Source organism: Hermetia illucens, chromosome 2, assembly GCF_905115235.1.
Source record: "Hermetia illucens chromosome 2, iHerIll2.2.curated.20191125, whole genome shotgun sequence".
In the NCBI taxonomy this organism is placed as follows: domain Eukaryota; kingdom Metazoa; phylum Arthropoda; class Insecta; order Diptera; family Stratiomyidae; genus Hermetia; species Hermetia illucens.
In genome coordinates, this window is record NC_051850.1 from 144,285,070 (window position 1) to 144,305,691 (window position 20,622).

A 20,622-nucleotide genomic window follows, 5' to 3' on the forward strand; every position below is an offset into this window, starting at 1 on the left:
AATTTGGTCTGGCGGCGGATAAACAAAAATAAAACTGGTACCGGTCTGGAGCGAATGCCATTTCTATGACACTCTCGCTTATTCGTTCAGGGCCGCATTCCTCGAAACTGTATGAATCATTGAACACCAGCCCAAGAATCGCACAACAAGAATGCATGTGACTTCAGCATCGCCATTTCAGGTCAAACGAAGTGAAGATGGAAGCGCTGACTTGCTCCCATGACGGCAGCTTCAATTTCAATACTCCACTGATTCGATCATTCAGCGCAATTATTCAATTACTCATCGTTGTTTGTATTGACTCCATGTTAACTTTCAGTTGGGTTTATTATAACAAGTGTGGGGTCGTTAGAAATTGCTTTTGGTTGCAAAAAAAAACTGCAATCAGAAAGACCATGTTATGTGATTTTGACCAACTGATTGCATGTCAATGGAGACGGGGTGGCATCGTGGTGGGAACACGTAAGAAGTGATACATTTCTAACGAAAGTATCTGGAGGTAAACTGAGATTGCCAACCTGATATGCAAAACATCAAAGTTTTTGCTTGCGCAAGTTTGAATATTTCTCGGTAATTATCTCAAAACTGGTTCTGATGAGGAGAAGCATTTGAAAGGCATGAATTCCTCGAAACCAACTTCTACATCGAACAGATATCTCTACGCCAATAATATCTATCACTTGCCGGGGATATTTTCACGATTGCCAAATTAAGAACCCCATCCCCATCTGTACTACAGAACAAACTAATTTATCCGTTGCTCATAAAAACAATATCATCAAAGGCAATCAAAAAAGAGTTGCAATCCAATTGAACTTGGTCCCATTGCCCAACTGTGTTAAATTCCACATGACCCGTGTCGAGTATGCTCTCTGGCAGCAACATTCCAGCGTAATTCGTTGTGTTTGCAACTGAACTAATTAGAATCAGGAAATCCGAGTGCCATTAATTTTTTCAACATGTCTTTCTTCCTACGGAGCTACAAACTGGCGGTTAGTGCGGTTTGAAATGAATGAGAAAAGAGTGGGTTTTCGGCATTATATTTCGTCACCTACTTCAGGAAAAATTTTAAGTTGGGGAGAAAGAAGTTGTTCTAGCTGATGGGTTTGTTGTTTGGAGCGAAGACATGTTAAAGTAAAAGTCCTATTAATTAGTGTCGTAATCTCGTAATATAGCAATTTGTTACAACTAACGCCAGGTGACTAGAATATCCAACTTCAATCTATAAATCGTTTCTTCTTCTTCAGCCTTTGTCCCGTTCACAAGCGGGGTCGGCTCGTCGTGATCGGCTTCGCCATTTGGCTCTATCTAATGCCTGATCTGCGTGCATTCTCGAGGCTTTTAAATTCCCATCCCCCCGTATCAAGCCACAGTTGTTTAGGTCTACCTTTTGGTCGTTTACCATCGACTTCGATGTTCAGACCAATCTTGGCAAGTGAATTCTCGTTTGCACGAATTGCGTGACCATCGGATATCCTCATTTCGGATGTGATCTAAACGTGTCACGCCACTAGCCCAACGTAGCATCTTCGTCTCCATTACCGCAAGACACCGTTCATTGTCTTTTATAGTCGGCCAACATTCAGAACCATAAAGAGCGACTGGACGGACGATATTGCGGTAAATTTTAGATTTGAGACGTTCGTTGATACGTCGATCACAAAGAACACCAGTTGTGGAACGCCACTTCATCCAGGTTGCGTTAATACGTGAAGCAATTTCATAACGCAGTTCTCCATTGGCTGATAGCGTTGACCCGAGGTATTTAAATCGCTCAGTTCTGTGCAGATCACTGCCGTTGACAGTGCCTGTTTCATGGGGATCGGTCATCAAAAATTCAGTTTTGTTTCAATTCAATCTGAGACTGTGTTGCATCATTCCATTTTTGAACAAGTTGCTCGAAATCATTTTTGATATCAGATGCTAAGAAAACATCATTTGCATAAAGCAGTGTGTAGGGCACTGGACGTTGGATATCCCGTGTGACGGTGTCCATAACAAGAACAAAGAGGAGTGGTGAGAGGGCGCTTCATTGATGAACACCAACAGAGACACGAAGCGGTTTTGATACACCCGCCATACTTCGAAATTTACTTTTCGGATCGTGGTAGAGCAATTGAACCACGAGTTCTTCTGGCATTAAGTGTTGTCATAAAGCATACCAGATGAGTTCGTGTGGTACACGGTCAAACGCTTTCTCTAGATCCAGAAAGGCAATGTAAAGAGGGCGATGCTTCTCACGGTGTTTCTCCATGAGTAACCGCGCAGCGTGTATTGCGTCAGTAGTTCCGCAGTTCTTGACAAATCCGGCTTGATTCACGGTTATTTCAACGATTTCGCGAATACGGTTGTCAAGAATGCGTTCAAAAATCTTCATGGTATGGGAAAGTAACCATATCGGACGGTAATTTGAATAATCTGCTGGACTACCTTTCTTTTTCCATTTTCTAACAGTGGTACTTTCTTGCCAGTCAGATGGTGTTCTACCTTCTTGAATAACCCGATTAAAGAATTCACTGAGCCACAGTGTTGGGTCCCAGCTCTTCGCTTTCCAGAGCTCAGATGCGATGTCGTCAGGTCCTGTTGCTTTCCCCGATTTCATTTGTTTTATTGCCTCCTCGACTTCAGTTGCGCTGACTGATGGAACTCCTCCAAATGTCGGCAATGATTGTGGAAGTGGAGGATGAGCAAATTCTTCAGTTGAAATCTGCTCGAAGTATTCTCGCCATCTATCCGTTGCGGCTCGACGGTTGGTAAGCAAAGTACCGTTCTTGTCATTAACGCAACAGAAGTGTTCGATATCCTGTGATCTCTCTCGCCATCCCGAGTGTCAGTTTATCTGAAATGGTTCGCTCAGGTGACAGCGACCGCTTTCTTTGCTTCCCGGTTGGCATTCTTATAAATTTGCCAATTAGCAGGCGTTTTATCGTAGAGAAATTTTTGGTAGAGGCGTTTCTTTTCACGGATCTTCATTTCAACATCATCATTCCAAAGCCAAGTATCTCGGTTGATGCACCGCTTACCCGGCTTGGTGACCCCGAGGGTTGCAGAGGCCACTTTGTGGATCGTGTCTTTCATTTGGTTCCATGGTTCTTCCACATTCGTAATGGTCGGCAATCGTATGAGTGAGACCGTCTCTTCTTTCTTCTCACCAAATCGCCACCATTTAATGCGCGACGGGTCAGTGCGTTCCTCACGCTGTTTTATCGGTGACCTAATTCACAGAACGGCAATCAACGGCGGATGTTGAGGTGCGATGGTCTTATAGGGAACGACTTTGCAATCAGTGATAATGGTAAAATGTTGGCGTTTTATGAGAATATAGTCGATTTGCGTTTTACTGTTCCCACTATAAAATGTAGGAAGATGAGACAATCGTTTGATGAACCATGTATTCATAAGTACAAGGTCATGAGTGTCCGGAAAATCGATTATACGCTCGCCAACCTCATTGCGCACCCCGAACCCCTTTCCCCCATGGCACCTGTTACCGTCTGCCTTTTCACCCACATGACCATTAAAGTCGCCGGCAATGATTATATAATCGTCAGCAGGCATGTGACAAGTCTTTTCATCGAGAAGTTGCCAGAAGGCATCTTTCTCGGCATCAGGTCGACCTGTCTGTGGTGCATACGCGGTGAAGAAGTCGCAGAGCGCAGATATCAATGCGCCTTTTCCGAAGGGCTCTTGTGAGTTCCTCGGTCTTTCCAGTTTGGGTACCAACATTTAGCGGGCAGACACGTATTTGTTTTGTTCATTGTGTGCGGACTAACTTGCATACGTCCTGATGCCGTCCATGCGTCAAGAACCCTTGCCCATTTCTCGACAGGGCTGGGGCCCGTCTTGCCGCGTCGACTGAGGTGGACGTCCTAGCATTACTCCGAAACTTATGACTCTATCCGATCATCATGTTTGTAACGACATTGTATGCATTTTTTGGTCGGCCTGTCACGGTGCCTGTCACCAAGAGAGATCAGGTAGGATTTAGCATAGTGGAATAACTCCAACTATACTCTATTTATCTCTTTCCCTGATCTCAGCATTTTATTTTTGTTTTACTGAGGATAGTACAGAGTACGTTGCCTCAAACCCTCCTCCTTTACCTGGGCTTGGGACCAGCATACTATGTTAATAGCATAGTAGAGTGAGTAGATAGAGTACGATTCCCGAGATAGCAGTGTGGTGCAGCAGGGTTCGAAATATATTTCGAATGCTGTTAATTCAACTGACTGATGCCACCACCGGTGTTCTCCGTGGCGGAATAGGCCTTGATTTTTGAAATGTAAAAAAAAAATAATAATTCACGTTAAAAAGGGAGTTGACAATGAATTTTCAGTGAAGCTATAAGAATTATTGAAAATTGTCCTTAACATTAAGAGAGTCTCGCTAATTATTCCTTAACTTTATATTAATGAATTTATTTAAGCTGTGATTTCTAAAATGTCCAGGCTCCGAATCGAAAGCAGTTGCTAGCCAATATCTGAAGAATCTAGAACGTATAAAGATCAAAAGCGGAATGTCAGCCTTTCGGGTTTTTCCTTCGAGTTAGAAATTTGAATACATATCAACGAATGGAGTATATGAAAAATGAACGTTCTGGGTTCTTGGGCAATTAATTCAATTACCAAGATCTCCCTCTGAAAGTTCCATGAAAATATCAACTTCTATCTAAGCTATACCCGATAATGAAAATCCCACATGCTAAAAGATATACCATCACTCCTCCGTCATCAATCCAACGTAATAAAGGCGGAGCTATCATCTTTCAAGCGTCATATAACGGTGAAAATCTATTCAGGCGCAACCCGCTTAAGGCTTCGAGTAAAGCCCACAATTTTGCACCCCAGCCCAATTTTTCCTCTTACGACCTTGCTACCATCCAATCAAATCATAATTTAACTTCATGCAAAGCCTGCTGCCTTCACATCATATCAAAGCTCCAGATTATATAATACGAGGAACCGAACAGCAAAGCACAGCGGGAGCGATCATGACCTACAAAGAAGTTCCTACCAACAATGCAAACATTCCGGTGACCAAGATAACTGGTGGTCAAAGGGTAGTATAGGTCCCAGGGTGAAACATGGATTGATACCCACGATGCAGCATAAAACCTGGAAAACGTCTGCTGCACCAACACCAACAGCTCTACTACCAAACCCTATCTCCACCTCCACGTGATGACCGCTGGGGGCTCTTTCTTAACGAGCTGCAGACGGAGAAGGGTTAAGGCGAGTCTCCCGCGCCTAAAAACGGGACAAATTGTACCATCTGGTCCTCCAGGTTGAGGGTTGGGTAGGGCTGAAAACCCCACACGGAAACCAATTTGTTACGAAGCCACAACAGGAAGTACCTGCTTTGCGCGGAAAAAGGTCCCCCAACATACGGGACCACTTTCAACCAAATTGACCACGTGTTTATCGAACGCCGCCACCTCTCAGCTTTGATGATCACTATCTTGTTGGCATTGCGCTGCGAGCTCGAATAACAACACCACCCAGGACCCCCTTTGATAATCAGGTGAGTGTTAACACTGAAGCCATCCACAACACAGCCCTCCGCAACACCTATAAGAGGGAAATGGATGCCGCAATAACCGCAGTCAACAGAAATCCTGGAGATAAAGCATCAACAAACGATCTTCACAATCACCTGAAGAACGTTATCATAAATACGGTCACAAACATACTTGGTCCCAGCCGCAAAAGGAGTCAGAAAGGCTAGTTTGACGATGAATGTAAGCTAGGAACGGAACGGAAGAATGCTGCATACCGAGTAATGCTGCATTCTCAAAGAAAACGGGCACGCGCGGAGACTTATCACGAACTCTTGCGAGCGGAGAAGCGACTTCACAGACGGAAAAAGAAAGCCAGGAAGAACCAACAGGTCTGTGAACTCCAAAAGTACAGAGACCAAACGCGCAAGGCGCGGAAGTTTTACCAACAAGTCAGCAGGATGAAGCCTTACACACCTCGATATTCATCCTACCGAGACAAAGAGGAAAATCTGATTTTCGACAATATTTTGGTAAACTACTGAACAACCAAAACATGGGCGAGTTGCAGGTCCCGCCAACTGAAGACGACGGACAAATACTGCCACCACCAAGCATAGAAGAAACAGTCCGTGCAATTCATCGGCTTCAAAATCATAAGTCGCCAGGAGCCGATGGAATTACAGCCGAATTGGTTAAATATGGAGGCGACTAATTACACCAAATGGTTCATCAATTTGTGCTCAAGGTGTGGGACAGCGAATCAATGCCTGACGATTGGCAACGAAGCATTATATGTCTGATACGTAAAAAGGGAGATATCACACAGTGCAGCAATTATAGAGGTATTACGTTGCTAAGTACCATCTATAAGATATCCTCCTCTATCTTGCTAGGCCGGATAGCCCCATACGCCCAGGACATCATTGACCCATACCAAAGAGGCTTCACTCCAGGCAAATCAGCAGCAGATCAGATTTTCTCTCTGCGGCAAGCTATGGAAAAACTTTTGGAATATGGACATCAGTTGCACCATCTTTTCATCGACTTCAAGGCCACCTATGACAGCATAGCTTGGGTAAAACTGTACTGTACGCGGTCATGAGATCCCGACGAAATTGATAAGACTGACTAGGCTGATCCTGAACAATGTGCGAGATCAGATAAAAGCAGCAGGATCACTCTCAAGACCATTCGACATCAACAACGGTCTACGACAAGGGGATGCCCTATCATGCGTCCTCTTCAACCTGGCTCTGGAGAAAGCGATCCGTGATGCTGAGGTAAATGCAAGAGGTACGATCCTCTTTAAGTCCACCCAACTACTGGCCTATGCTGACGAAATCGACATAATGGGAAGAACCACCCGAGACGTCAAACTGCCTTCATCCAGATCGAGCAGGCGGCAATTGACGCGAGATCTTGGGCTGTACATCAATGAAGGGAAGACAAAATATATGGTGGCAACGCCAGCACCGAAAACTAACCAATCAACAACATCAAACTACACTGGTCAAACGGGAAGAATAAAGATAGGAGACTACAACTTTGAGGCCGTTGATAATTTCTCCTATCTAGGGTCGAAAATCACAAGCGATAACAGCTACGGTGATGAAATCTGCGCACGGTTGTTGTCAGCCAACAGGGCCTATTTCAGCTTAGAAAAACTGTTCCGCTCGAAACGTCTCACCTTAGGGTCAAAGCTCTTTCTGTACAAGACAATGATCTTGCCAGTCCTCATGTATTCCTCGGAGACTTGGGTTCTTAGCAAGAAAAATTGCGAACTCTTGGCCGCGTTCGAGAGAAGAATCCTCCGAAGAATTTTTGGCCCCCTACATGAGGATGGACGATTCCGTAGCCTATGTAACGACGAAATCTATGAACGATACCATGACCGTCCGGTTGTGGATAAAATGCGGCTCAATAGGTTACAGTGGGCGGGTCACTTAATCCGTATGGATGAGAATGATCCCACCCAGAAAGTCTATAAGGGCAACATCTATGGTAGAAAGAAAAGACGAGGCAGACCCTGCCTGAGATGAAGCGATGGCGTAGGCCAGGACGCCAGATAGCATTTAGGGATATCGAAATGGTGGACCTCGGCGCAAAACCGGGATGTCTGGAGTTCTTTATTAAGGCAGGCCTAGATCGGATACCGGTTGTTGCGCCGTTGATGATGATACCATCAGATCCCTGTAATTCCTGAAGACATTCCGAAAACGGCAATATGCACAACTTACGGACCCTCGAGTTCATTAAGATGACTTTTGAACTGTGCAACGCGGCGCAAACCTTTCAAATATTCATCCACTTTGTGCTGCTAAACCTCAACTTCTGTTTCGTGTATTTGGATGATTTTCTGGTCGGGTCTTCCTCTGAGTCGGAGCATTTAGAACACCTCGAGTACATTTCTCAACATCTTCAGGCTGGTCTAGTGCTTGAAAGTTGAAAAATGCAGATTCCTACAATCGCAGGTGAGATTCCTCGGCCACCTGATTACCCCCGAAGGCATCCAACCGGACCCAATCAAGATGCAAGCGATTTCGAGCTGTCCACCCCCGAAAACTATTAAGGATATCAGAAGGCTTGTTGTCTGGACCGAAAACCAAAGGCTGCCATCTAATTGTGTGGTTCCAAGGGCTATCCAGGCGTTTGAGACCACCAACCAACAGCTACACTTCTGGGATTCGCTCGGCAAGATGCACCCCTAGCCGTATTCGTCGATGTCTCAGTCATTGCCGTAGGCGCTACTCTTCATCAAAAAGTGAACCAAATCTGGCAGCCGTTTTCCAAACAGCTCAATCTCGACCAACGCGACTACAGCACTTATGATCGTGATTAGATACTTCCGGTATTCCCTTGAAGGCAGGCTATGCACATTGTTCGCGGACAATAGACCACTGACTTTTGCTTCAAAACAAAATCCGGACAAAGCGTGTCTGAAAAAGATAACGTGGTTGCTGATGCTTTGTCACGTGTTGCAGAGGTCGAAATTCCCGTCACCACTGCGGAACTGGTATACGGGGAGAACTTTAGACTCCCCAGCGAGCCTGTTCTCGACATCAGGTCGGGACTCAACGTTACCGGCCTGCTACGTCTGCTCAAGGACGCAATGCCAAAGCTGAAGCCACCACCAACCACGCGAAAATCGTGTCTGACGTGCCCAGGGATCTCGGCTCCTGTACACATGTTCTAATTAGGGTGGACGCTCCTCGAAAGCCGCTGCAGCCACCTTATGAGGGGCCCTTCGAAGTCCTCGAGCGAGGTCATTATAGCTTTTTCGTCGGGGGCAACGAATCTGATTGACTCGACTAAAGCCCTTCGTCCAGCAGGAGAACGCAAACATTACGACAGATACGCGATGCGTCCGTTTTGACTTGCAGCAGCGGAGTTGAAGCAGCCGTGCGTCTAGTTCCTCGCTGGAAACCCCCTTTGGTTTCAACTAAGGGTTGAATTTCCACTGTACATACTCTGAATAAGCTGGATCTTTATATATCCCAGGTTAGTTTAGGAGTCGGCAAGCTGTTTTAATTCGGAACGCTTGAATTTCACAGCATCAGTATAAGATAAGATCGACTGGGTTGTATTAAGCACAAGTCTATTCAGAGCGTTGAGAACAGTACTTGCGCTTAAATCGCCTATTAAAGCCCTTTCAGAGAGTGATCTTTGGCTCCCTTCAACACCCAGGGCACACCCGTTAATTGTGGTTGCTAATGAATTGGCAGAGCAACTATAACGTCCTAATATTTTTCATACATACATTTCAAAAATACACAACATTTATAAATGTCTACTAAAATGTGTATCATCAACGTTTATCAAAACCCTGAAGGAAACGTGCTAAGAAGGAATATAAAAAGGAAGGAGACAAGTCCAGCGTTGTTAGTATCAAAATAGCAAAACTTTATATACAACTAATTAGTATTATGGGCTTTTTGGCAGTAGTCTGCTTCGAAAGAACGCTCCAATTGGTAGACATCCGAAGAACTTAAAATTAAGGACGTAGTTCCGCCGTGGATCAAGATATCGTCAGTCGGAAAGATATTCTGTATGGTATCTTTCCGGAATTCGGAATGATAAGCATTTGGGGCAAATTGTTGTGGTAATTTTCAGTGCACGATGATTCAGAACTAGCATCGCGTCCAGGATGAACTCCAAAAGAATTATTCAATAAATGCTGAGGGTTTTCAACGCCAAGCTCTCTTCGCCTTCACATTCCGTGTAAAGTTTGCTGGATCATGTCCCAGCGGCCTCCCTCGCACCGATTGATTACTCTTTCCGCAACGTCTGTCACATTATCTCGAAAGATTAGAAGAAATAGTGCAAGTCAGCTCGTCGGAATTGATGTTCGCGGCAGACTCGTTTTCCTAGCGCATTCCGGACCAGATGCTAGTCAAGGGTATAGACCTTAACGAGTGAATTCCCCTCGATGCCCACAGTAACCCCCAAAGATACCGATAGCCAGCCCAGCGCAGAGCTGGCACTGCTAGACAATTCCCTGCGCTAAACAATTCGGTTCAACATCTTGGCATCGCCTCCATTCCATGGCATCGCTGAAGTATGTCATTGCGAGCCCGCGACGTTGGAAACTGCTTTGACGGCGAGCAAAACCTGGTTGACCTTGGCGTTACAGAAATTTTTCTTACAATCGATTGTCTTGGGCTCGAAGCAACCACATTGCAATGCGACCTGGGAACAGGTCAATATTTACGTTTACCACTTGTTTTTGACGTTTGGAAGGTACCCCCTGCCTTCCAGCAGGAACGAATTCCGGTTTCCTTGGTCGGGACTGGAAGTGCAAAGGACTCACGACCGGGGTCGGCAGACAACCAGTTGCAAGACGAAAACAAGGCAGTCCAGGGCCGCACTCGTCTCGGATGATGTGCGAAAGTGGGTAGCGGCGACGCATTTGGAGTTTCACCTACACACGGTCGCCATCCCACAGGTTCGCTGGCTGCACCGGCCCCCGCAGATCGACCCAGCCGTCCGCGGAGGCACTCAAGCGGGCCGGACCCAGTCCAGAGGAGCCTCCCCGCGGGCAGCAGATGCACGGCCCGACTCCGCGACGGACCTACCAATTGGAACTCGCCCGAGCAGACCCCCCAGCCGCAGTTCGGGGAAATGCAGGAAATGCACAAACCTTGTCCAGACACTTGAGCTCCTCGATCGGGTAGACCACCTTGCTGCACCGCGCGCACGTTTTATTCATCGCTGCTGCAGATTTCCACGCTCAACTCCGTGAACTTCGGGACACACACCACAACTCAATTTTTCCACACTGCCCTGGGCAATTTTCACAAAACACCGCACTCGCCGCTGCCGACTGCTTCCTGTTGTTTTCCACTGAATTCCGATTTCGACTCGCCGGGAGTGAATGCAAGCGAAGTGTTTGGCGTCGGAAGGGAAAAACCGAAATTTCTGAACAATTTGCACGGATCAGCGCGAGCGGACGGACGAAAACGAGCCAACGGCAGGCGCAGGACAATGACGGCGGATAAACAAAGTCCCACGTTTGAAAGCTCGAGAACGAATGAGGCGAGCGGCTCGGAACAGGAAAGAAAGAGATCAACAAGGCGGACGACACTGGAAAGTGGAATGCGACTGGAGCTGGAACTGGAGAGTTTTGTTCCGCTGGAGAATGGAAATGCGATGGAATGGATGTGGCGGGAAACTAATTTTAATTTTTTTAATAACAAAGGTCTACTTCTTGGTATTTCTTTAGAAGTCTTCGTTAGAAGTAATTTAATTATGGAAATATGTCGCGGTTGCTTGATTTGCGTTTTTATTTAGCGAACTTTGATTGGTTTGGCTGTTGGAAATTAGCGAGAAAATTTAATTTTCGTTTGGTTCATTTTCTATTTACTTATTCAATCATATATTGACTCACAGAGCAACAAGACAATTTTTTACAAATAGTATAATATTAGATAATAAAAGCTGACCAATTTTAGCCCCTTAGGGATCTACAGTGTCCCAAAAAAAGTATTGGTCTGATTACATTTTTCGTGATTAATATAGAATTTTCACAACTAAATAAATAAACAATGTTCAGTTCATATCCTTAATTTTTCTCTATTGTCTATTCTTTAGAAGTAAAATGAAAAATAAGCACTTCACTCCATTGTTATAAAGAAACACATGAAAACATAAAATAAACATCAGAACTATACACCAAAAAAAGTACATTGCGCTATGCTCTATTTTCGTTATTAATGATAGCTTGCAACCGACTTGGCGGTACCGCTCAGAGGTCGTCAACGACATTTTAAGGTCGTTTACGATACGGGGTGTAACGTCCCCGAGGTGCCGGAGTAAGTAGTTCTGACCCCCCGTACACAGGGAATCCCCGGAGCCGTCGACAGCTCTGTGTCGACGTCGATAGGGTGATGCGAGCCTAGCTCTGCCATGGTAGTAGTTGTGACGTGTATCAGGAGCCAACCCCTTCGGGGCCCTGGTCGGGTAGTGTGCATTGAACTGGTGTTAGTATAATAGATCACATTGCTCCGAGCAAACGCTGATTCGTCCGTGAATTCCGGGATCAGATAAGCGTAGGTCAAGCCTCAGAGAACTGGAGTAGGGGCTATGTCCCCGAGGGTACACCCGTTTCTGACTATTGCGGCCCGCTCTCTTGCACACGATGACCTGGTGAGTTTTCCATGGAGAATAAACCAAAACTAACAAAAAAACGACGAAATATCAGGAAAGGAGGAAGAACTGAGTGCGTTTATGCGCAGCACAAAAATGCGTCGTTCACCGCAGCGATAAGTGAAAGAGGCAGCGAGGGATGACATACCCGATGTCGGTGTCACATCGGGTATCGGGACGCCCAAATAAAGAGGAAGCCTTATCAAGTGGCGCAGCTGACGGTACGGGGAGGGCAACTACAATACCCTGTAGTGGCCCTGTTCTGAAAAAAAAGCCAGTCAGAATCGCTAGTCCTGAGCAAGTGGATTCGGACACGAAACGAGCGGAAGTACAATCGACCGTGAGGTAGTGAAGCGTATGCGGTCGGCATCGTTCCTCCAGAGGAACGTCAGCAAAGGCGTCAAAAACGGGCTGATGGAAGCAGTGGCGAAGCGTATGCAGCCGGCAATGTTCCTCTAGAGGAACGTCAACAAAGGCCCCGAAAACGGGCTGATGGAACTATTGGATCGCATCTCCCTGGAGTCGACCGTCCTAGCTGGAGCCGAAGAGGAAAGGCAGTGGTGAAGCGTATACGGTCGGCAACGATCCTCCAGAGAAACGTCAGCAAATGCGTCAAAAGCGGGCTGATGGAAGCAGTGGCGAAGCGTATGCAGCCGGCAACGTTCCTCTTGAGGAACATCAGCAGAGGCCCCGAAAACGGGCTGATGGAACTATTGGATCGCATCTCCCTGGAGTCGACCGTCCTAGCTGGAGCCGAAGAGGAAAGACTCATCAGGAAATGCGCGGCAGTGGTGAAGCGTATGCAATCGGCAACGTTCCTCCAGAGGAACGTCAGCAAATGCGTTAAAAACGGCCAGATGGAACTGGAGGAACTATTTGGATCGTATCTCCTTCTACAGGCGAACGTGGAGAGCAGCGGAAGCTGATTGGAAATCAGAAACAGCCGCATTCCCCGCAGAGAACGCTTCTTGCACCAAACAGACCGCAGCAGGACCCATTTACTGTGGTGGAGTCCTGAACCTTTTTGGAGTTTCCTAGAGTAGTCAAAACTTTGTATTTAGTGCTAGGTGTTTCGGGTCGTTATGTTAACTAAAAATGTAATCTGGAGATAGACCCATACTTCCACGCTTTTGTGAAGATAACATTTTTTGGAAATAATAATATAGGCTTTGTGGTATATATTCCCATCGAAAATGCGAAAGTCACTCATAAAACTCCATACCAGCTCCCACTCGAACACCTTGTCACGGTGGGCGAGCTTGTGGTAGTTTACTAATACACTAAGGGTGCCCAAAAACACATGAAGATGGAAACAAAAGATTATAACTCTCCAAATGGTAAGAAGTAGCAGAATCCATCCGCCACTTTGAGAAATCAAGTTGTGGCAAAGGCACGGATTTTGAAGCCCTCACCTAATTCATGTTCCCCACGCAGAAATCTGAGGAAGACAGGCTCTCCACTTCAATGGAAAGTCTACACCCGGTGCCTACGGCGCGGTCAGCCAAAAAGGATAGTACAGCAACTCTCTTAATTAGAGGAACTGGAAACCTGACTACGGCCATTTCGGTGACACTGTTGCCTAACTCTTCTAAAATACTGAAAAAATGAAAGCTGGTAATGTGGACGTAACTGGTCTAAAGCCGGTATATGGAAACGATCCATGCAGCCCGGAGTCCGTGAACCTGGGTAGGCTTCTAGCCAACAACAACGGAAGGCACTGCGAAAGACGACGAAGTTTCTTGGGAATAAGGACATGGACGTTGCTACACAACCAAGTGTGGCGATATCCAGAGAAATCGGACGCAAGAAAGCGGAACATTCGGCGGAAGGTGAGGACAAGCTGGTAACCCCGGTGAGATCCACACTGAACGCAGGAGTCTTTTCAGTTAGCCCACTAACTGAAATTAGACTGCACTTATGGTTACAAACATAAGAGTTAATCAAATCAACCTACAGCATACCAAACTTCTTCCTATCTACTGGCGACAAGCCTGGCAAAGTTGCAGGACTGTCCTTATATATTTCTGGTTCAAGAGCCATGGCTTCGTTTTAACAGAACCTGTGGTATTAGATCAGTCAAGTGGATTAGGATCTTCTTCGATGAAAGAGCCTCGAGACCAAGGACCTGCGTTCTGAAGCCAAAATTATTAGAGGCAACCATTCTGAGACAATTCTATTCCCAGGACCTTACTGCATAGTAGTCATAGTTGCGTCTGCCTACTTAGCCTATGAATCGTTTTGCCTTCCGCCGCCACAATAACTAAGGGATCTGGTAGTGTACGCAGAGCCAAGTGGTCTTGAAATTTTAATAAGTTGTGATGCGAACGCTCAACATATTTATTGGGGCAGTAGCAAATACAATCTTAGAGGAGGGAAGCTGTTCTGATGACCGCGAACGTAGGGTGTGCTTCTACGTTCGTGGGGCCAAGAAGAGGCGAAGTAATCGACCTAACAATTTGCACTTTGAAGCTGTTGGAGCTGATTAGAAACTGCTTGCTAAATGCTAGATGAAGTCTCACTCTCACCGTTACCTAGAATTTAGTCTGACTATTGCAAACAAGCAGCCTGTAATACAGAGACGGAATCCTAGGTAAACAGATTAGAAAAAGTTATATGAACTTCTTGGCGATAAAGTTGAGGACTCCTTTGGCAATAGAAGATCAATTGAAAACTCTGAATCACACACTTTTGGAGTGCTTTGAAGAGGCTTGTCCTATTTCCCAAGGCCAACGTGGTAAAACGGTTCCATGGTAGAACCGAGAACTGCAGAGACTCAGGAAATCAACCAAACGACTTCTAAATCGTGCTTGCAAAAGCCATAAAGATGAAGACTGGCTAAACTTCCAGAACTCACAGCGTGAATATAAGAAGCTCGTAAAACGTTCAAAACGACTAACACGAAGGTGTTGCAAGGGGAATTGGGACAATGCGAGAGCGGTTGTTACCAATGAAAAAGCGAGAACTGTTATGCTATCATTTGAACACTTCAAAGCACTTGGCATGAATGACATCTACCCAGTGATGCTAAAGGAGGCTATAGAGCACTTAGAGCAACTTCTAAGAAATATTTTTGGAGGATGTCTTACTCTGGGCTACGTGCCTTCCTCTTGGCAGAAGGTGAAGGTAGTCTTCATACCAAAGCCTGGAAAAGATGACTATTCAAATCCAAAGAATTTCAGGCAAATTCACTTAACATCATTTTCGCTGAAATATCTAGAGAGACTGGTTGAGCATCACAAATGAAATGAAAACCAACATGCTTACCAACGTGGAAAGTCCTATGAGCCTACTCTTCATTCTTTGGTTTCAGAGATGATGTAACTGTGGAGGGTGAGTACGCGATGGGGGTGTTCGTGGGCATTGAAGGGGCTTTTGACTGTGGGCTACGCTATGCTTACGCAGAGATTGTTGTGTACTGAAGTGGCTGTTGATCGCTACCTAACACCAGGAGCGACCGCCCTCAAAGAGGTGGGCTATCGACACTTCTGTAGAGTATGCTGATCAACTCACTACTATGCAAACTGCAAAATCTGCCAATAAACATTCAAGCTTGTGCGGATGACGTGGCTGTGCTGGCTATTGGTCAAGATATCGGAATGGTGTGTGGAAATACATAACGCACCGTTAATTTGATTGACAGCTGGTGTCTCAGGCATGGACTTTCACTAAACCCAAATAAAACCACAATGGTATTATTTACAAAAAGGAGGAAACTGAATGGTCTTTACCTTCCAGAGATGAGGGTACAACCCTTTAACTCTCCGAAGAAGTGAAATATCTGGGAGTTATTCTAGGCAAGAAGCTTCTTTGGAACAAACATGTAAAGATAAAGATGAAACGAGCTCTCAGAGCTTATGGGCTGTGTAGGCTGACATTTGCCTCGGCATAGGGGCTTAAGCCTCAAGGTAGGAATGTGAATATATGTTGCTATTATTAGGCCGAAGTTCGCTTATTCATCTGTAGTGTGGTGGATAGGGTGAAACAAAAGAGTTTTCGTTGTAAACTGGACACATTGCAAAGAACTGTATGCCTGGATATCACCGGTGCCATGAGCACGACACGCGGCGCAGCTCCGAATGCATTACTCAATTTGCAACCCTTGGATTTATTTATTCAGGTCTACGGGGAAACAATGGACGTGGGGGCACAGAGCATTGGAAGAGTCATTGGGAAAACTGAATCTAGTTTTCGCAATGCCTTCCGATCCTCGGATCCCCATGCATCTGTTTGGTAGAAGATATGATGTTATCCTGAAACGAAGAGAAAACTGGGACGAACCAGACGAATGCGTGTCAGGATATGCTAACGTCTTCTACACCGATGGCTCAAAAACAGAAAATGGTTCTGAAGCCGGAGTCTACCTCTCGAATAAAAATAAGAAGTGAGTTTTTCCTTTGGGACAATACACAACGGTCTTTCAGACTGAAGTGTATGCGATCCTGCAACCTGGATGATTGACGAGCGGTTGAAGGGTAGGCGCATCGCAATCTGTAACGATAATCAGGCTGCATTGAGTAGTACTTTGATCACTTCAAAAATCGTTCTGCAATGTAGAAACCGTTTGAACTCTGTTTCTAGATTCAATACGGTTGAATTACTCTGGGTACCCGGTCATTGTGATGTAGAGGGGAAATGAAATCTCAGATGCCTTAGCAAAAGAGGTTTCAACTTGCCCCATACCCGGACCGGAACCAGCAATTGGGGTATCGGTAGCATTGGCTGATGCTGCTATCAAAAACTGGGAACAAGCTTCCCATAATGACAGGTGGATCCTTAATGCTGCTAGACACACCAAACTGTTTCCTGTCAGAACCAAACAAACATACTGCAAAGTTCATCCTGTTGAAAAGCAGGAAGACTTGCAGAAGTATTGTGGGCGTTCTGACTGGCCATAATTCATTTGTTCAGAATAGAAATTATCCAAGTTGATACGTGTCCATCCTGTAATGAGGAAGTGGAATCCACGGAACATTTTCTATATGAATGCTTGCCTATGAACGCATCAGATATCAGATTTTTGGTGCTGATGTGCTCCATTAACGGAAATCCCGCGATATACTATATAAACGAATCCGGGATATTCCGTTAGACGGGGGAATCGAGTACAATGGACCACTAACGTCGGGGTGTTCAGAGGCTTTGCCTTTCATCATCATCAACGGCGCAACAACCGGTATCCGGTCTAGGCCTGCCTTAATAAGGAACTCCAGACATCCCGGTTTTGCGCCGAGGTCCACCAATTCGATATCCCTAAAAGCTGTCTGGCGTCCTGACCCACGCCATCGCTCCATCTTAGGCAGGGTCTGCCTCGTCTTCTTTTTCTACCATAGATATTGCCCTTATAGACTTTCCGGGCGGGACCATCCTCATCCATACGGATTAAGTGACCCGCCCACCGTAACCTATTGAGCCGGATTTTATCCACAACCGGACGGTCATGGTATCGCTCATAGATTTCGTCATTGTGTAGGCTACGGAATCGTCCATCCTCATGTAAGGGGCCAAAAATTCTTCGGAGGATTCTTCTCTCGAACGCGGCCAAGAGTTCGCAATTTTTCTTGCTAAGAACTCAAGTTTCGAGGAATACATGAGGACTGGCAAGATCATAGTCTTATACAGTAAGAACTTTGACCCTATGGTGAGACGTTTCGAGCGGAACAGTCTTTGTAAGCTGAAATAGGCTCTGTTGGCTGACAACAACCGTGCGCGGATTTCTTCATCGTAGTTGTTATCGGTTGTGATTTTCGACCCTAGATAGGAGAAATTGTCAACGGTCTCAAAGTTGTATTCTCCTATCCTTATTCTTCTTCGTGTTTGTGTTTGACCAGTGCGGTTTGATGTTGTTGGTTGATTCGTCTTCGGTGCTGACGTTGCCACCATATATTTTGTCTTGCCTTCATTGATGTGCAGCCCAAGATCTCGCGCCGCCTGCTCGATCTGGATGAAGGCAGTTTGTACATCTCGGGTCGTTCTTCCCATGATGTCGATATCGTCAGCATAGGCCAGTTGTTGGGTGGACTTGAAGAGGATCGTACCTCTTGCATTTACCTCAGCATCACGGATCACTTTCTCGAGGGCCAGGTTAAAGAGGACGCATGATAGCGCATCCCCTTGTCGTAGACCGTTGTTGATGTCGACTGGTTTTGAGAGTGATCCTGCTGCTTTTACCTGGCCTCGCACATTGGTCAGGGTCAGCCTAGTCAGTCTTATTAATTTCGTCGGGATACCGAATTCTCTCATGGCCGTGTACAGTTTTACCCTGGCTATGCTATCATAGGCGGCTTTAAAGTTGATGAACAGATGGTGCAACTGTTGTCCATATTCCAACAGTTTTTCCATCGCTTGCCGCAGAGAGAAAATCTGATCTGTTGCTGATTTGCCTGGAGTGAAGCCTCTTTGGTATGGGCCAATGATGTTCTGGGCGTATGGGGCTATCCGGCCTAGTAAGATAGTGGAGAATATCTTATAGATGGTACTCAGCAACGTGATACCTCTATAATTGCTGCACTGTGTGATATCTCCCTTTTTATGTATGAGACAGATAATGCCTCGTTGCCAATCGTCAGGCATTGATTCGCTGTTCCATACCTTGAGCACAAGTTGATGAACCACTTGGTGTAACTGGTCGCCTCCATATTTAACCAATTCGGCTGTAATTCCATCGGCTCCTGGCGACTTATGATTTTTTAGCCGATGAATTGCACGGACTGTTTCTCCTAAACTTGGTGGTGGCAGTATTTGTCCGTCGTCTTCAGTTGGCGCTACCTCCAACTCGCCGATGTTCTGGTTGTTCAGTAGCTCATCAAAGTACTCAACCCATCGCTCTAATATGCCCATTCTGTCGGAAATCAGATTTCCCTCTTTGTCTCGGCAGGATGAGCATCGAGGTGTATAAGGTTTCACCCTGCTGACTTGTTGGTAAAACTTCCGTGCCTGGTGCGGTTGCTCCCTGTACTTTTCTAGTTCATAGACTTGTTGGTTCTCCCAGGCTTCCTTTTTCCGTTTGTGAAGTCGCTTCTCCGCTCGACGGAGTTCGTGATAAGTCTCTGCGCGTGCCCGCGTTTTTTGAGGATGCAACATTACTCGGTATGCGGCATTCTTCCGTGCCGTTGCTAGCTTACATTCATCGTCAAACCAGCCGTTCCGACTCCTTTTGCGGCTGGGGCCAAGTGTGTTTGTGGCCGTATCCATGATAACGTTCTTCAGGTGATTGTGAAGATCATTTGTTGATACTTCATCTCCAGGTCCTCTGTTGACTGCGGTTATTGCGGCATCGATTTCCCTCTTATAGGTGTCGCGGAGGGTTGTGTTGTGGATGGCTTCAGTGTTCACTCTCACCTGATTGTCAGAGGGGATTCTAGGTGGTATTGTTATTCGAGCTCGGAGCACCATGCCAACGAGATAGTGATCCGAGTCTATATTGGCCCCCCTATATGTTCTGACATTCATCAAGGCTGAGAGGTGGCGGCGTTCGATCAACACGTGGTCAATTTGGTTGAAAGTGGTCCCGTCTGGAGAGGCCCACGTATGTTTGTGGACCGCTTTCCGCGCAAACCAGGTACTTCCAACAATCATTTCGTGTGACACTGCTAATTGAATAGTCCGCAGTCCGTTATCATTTGTTTTTTCGTGTAAGCTATGGGAGCCAACGTATCGCCTGAATACTGGCTCCTTCCCTACTTGGCTGTTAAAATCCCCAAGTATGATTTTGATATCATATCTGGGACAGGCTTCGAGGGCTCTTTCTACTGCCTCGTAGAAGGTATCCTTCTCCGACTCTGCAGTCTCCTCTGTAGGGGCGTGAACGTTTATGAGGCTTATATTTCTAAACTTGCCTCGCAAACGCAGAGTGCATAGCCGTTCGCTTATACTTTCAAAGCCGATAACAGCAGGTTTCATTTTTCGGCTGACTAAGAAACCTACTCCGAGCACATGGTTTACTGGATGACCGCTATAATATATGGTGTAGTGGCTCTTCTCCAGGAAACCGGTCCCTGTCCATCGCAACTCTTGCAACGCTGTTATATCAGCCCTATATTGGGACAGGGTATCGGCTAGCTGCTGGTCAGCTTCATCTCTGTACAGGGAGCGCACGTTCCATGAGAAAATGCGCAAATCTTTATTCCGTGTTCGTTGCCGGGTCCGTCGTTTTAAAATCCGTCCTGTCTGAGGCTCCTGTTGTGGCTTCGTAACGAGTTGTTTTCCGTGTAGGGTTGTCAGCCCTACCCAACCCCCAACCTGGAGGACCAGTTGGCACAATATATCCCGTTTTTAGGCGCGGGAGACTCGCCTTCATCCTTCTCCGTCTGCAGCTTTTCGTTAAGAAAGAGCTCCCAGCGGTCACCACGTGGAGGCGGAGATAGGGTTTGGTAGTAGAGTTGTTGGTATTGGTTCAGCAGGCATTTCCCAGGTTTTATGCTCCATCGTGGGTACCAATCCACGTTTCGCCCTGGGACCTATACTACACTTTACCTTTCCCCCAC

At 46.1% G+C, this 20,622-nt stretch overlaps 1 protein-coding gene across 3 annotated transcripts in view; it reads right to left on the reverse strand.

The window, feature by feature from the left end:
• The window catches only part of LOC119648042 (LIM and SH3 domain protein Lasp), a 108,285-nt gene extending 96,852 nt beyond the window's left edge, over positions 1-11,433 (reverse strand). For 2 of the 3 annotated variants that reach the window (XM_038049478.1, XM_038049479.1), the window contains exon 1: positions 10,635-10,703. In XM_038049478.1, coding sequence (XP_037905406.1) covers positions 10,635-10,703 — 69 coding nt within the window. Of the gene's footprint in view, positions 1-10,634 lie in introns of all 3 variants that reach the window. The other variant, XM_038049477.1, reaches the window with a different exon arrangement.
• Between the last annotated feature and the right edge of the window lie 9,189 nt (positions 11,434-20,622).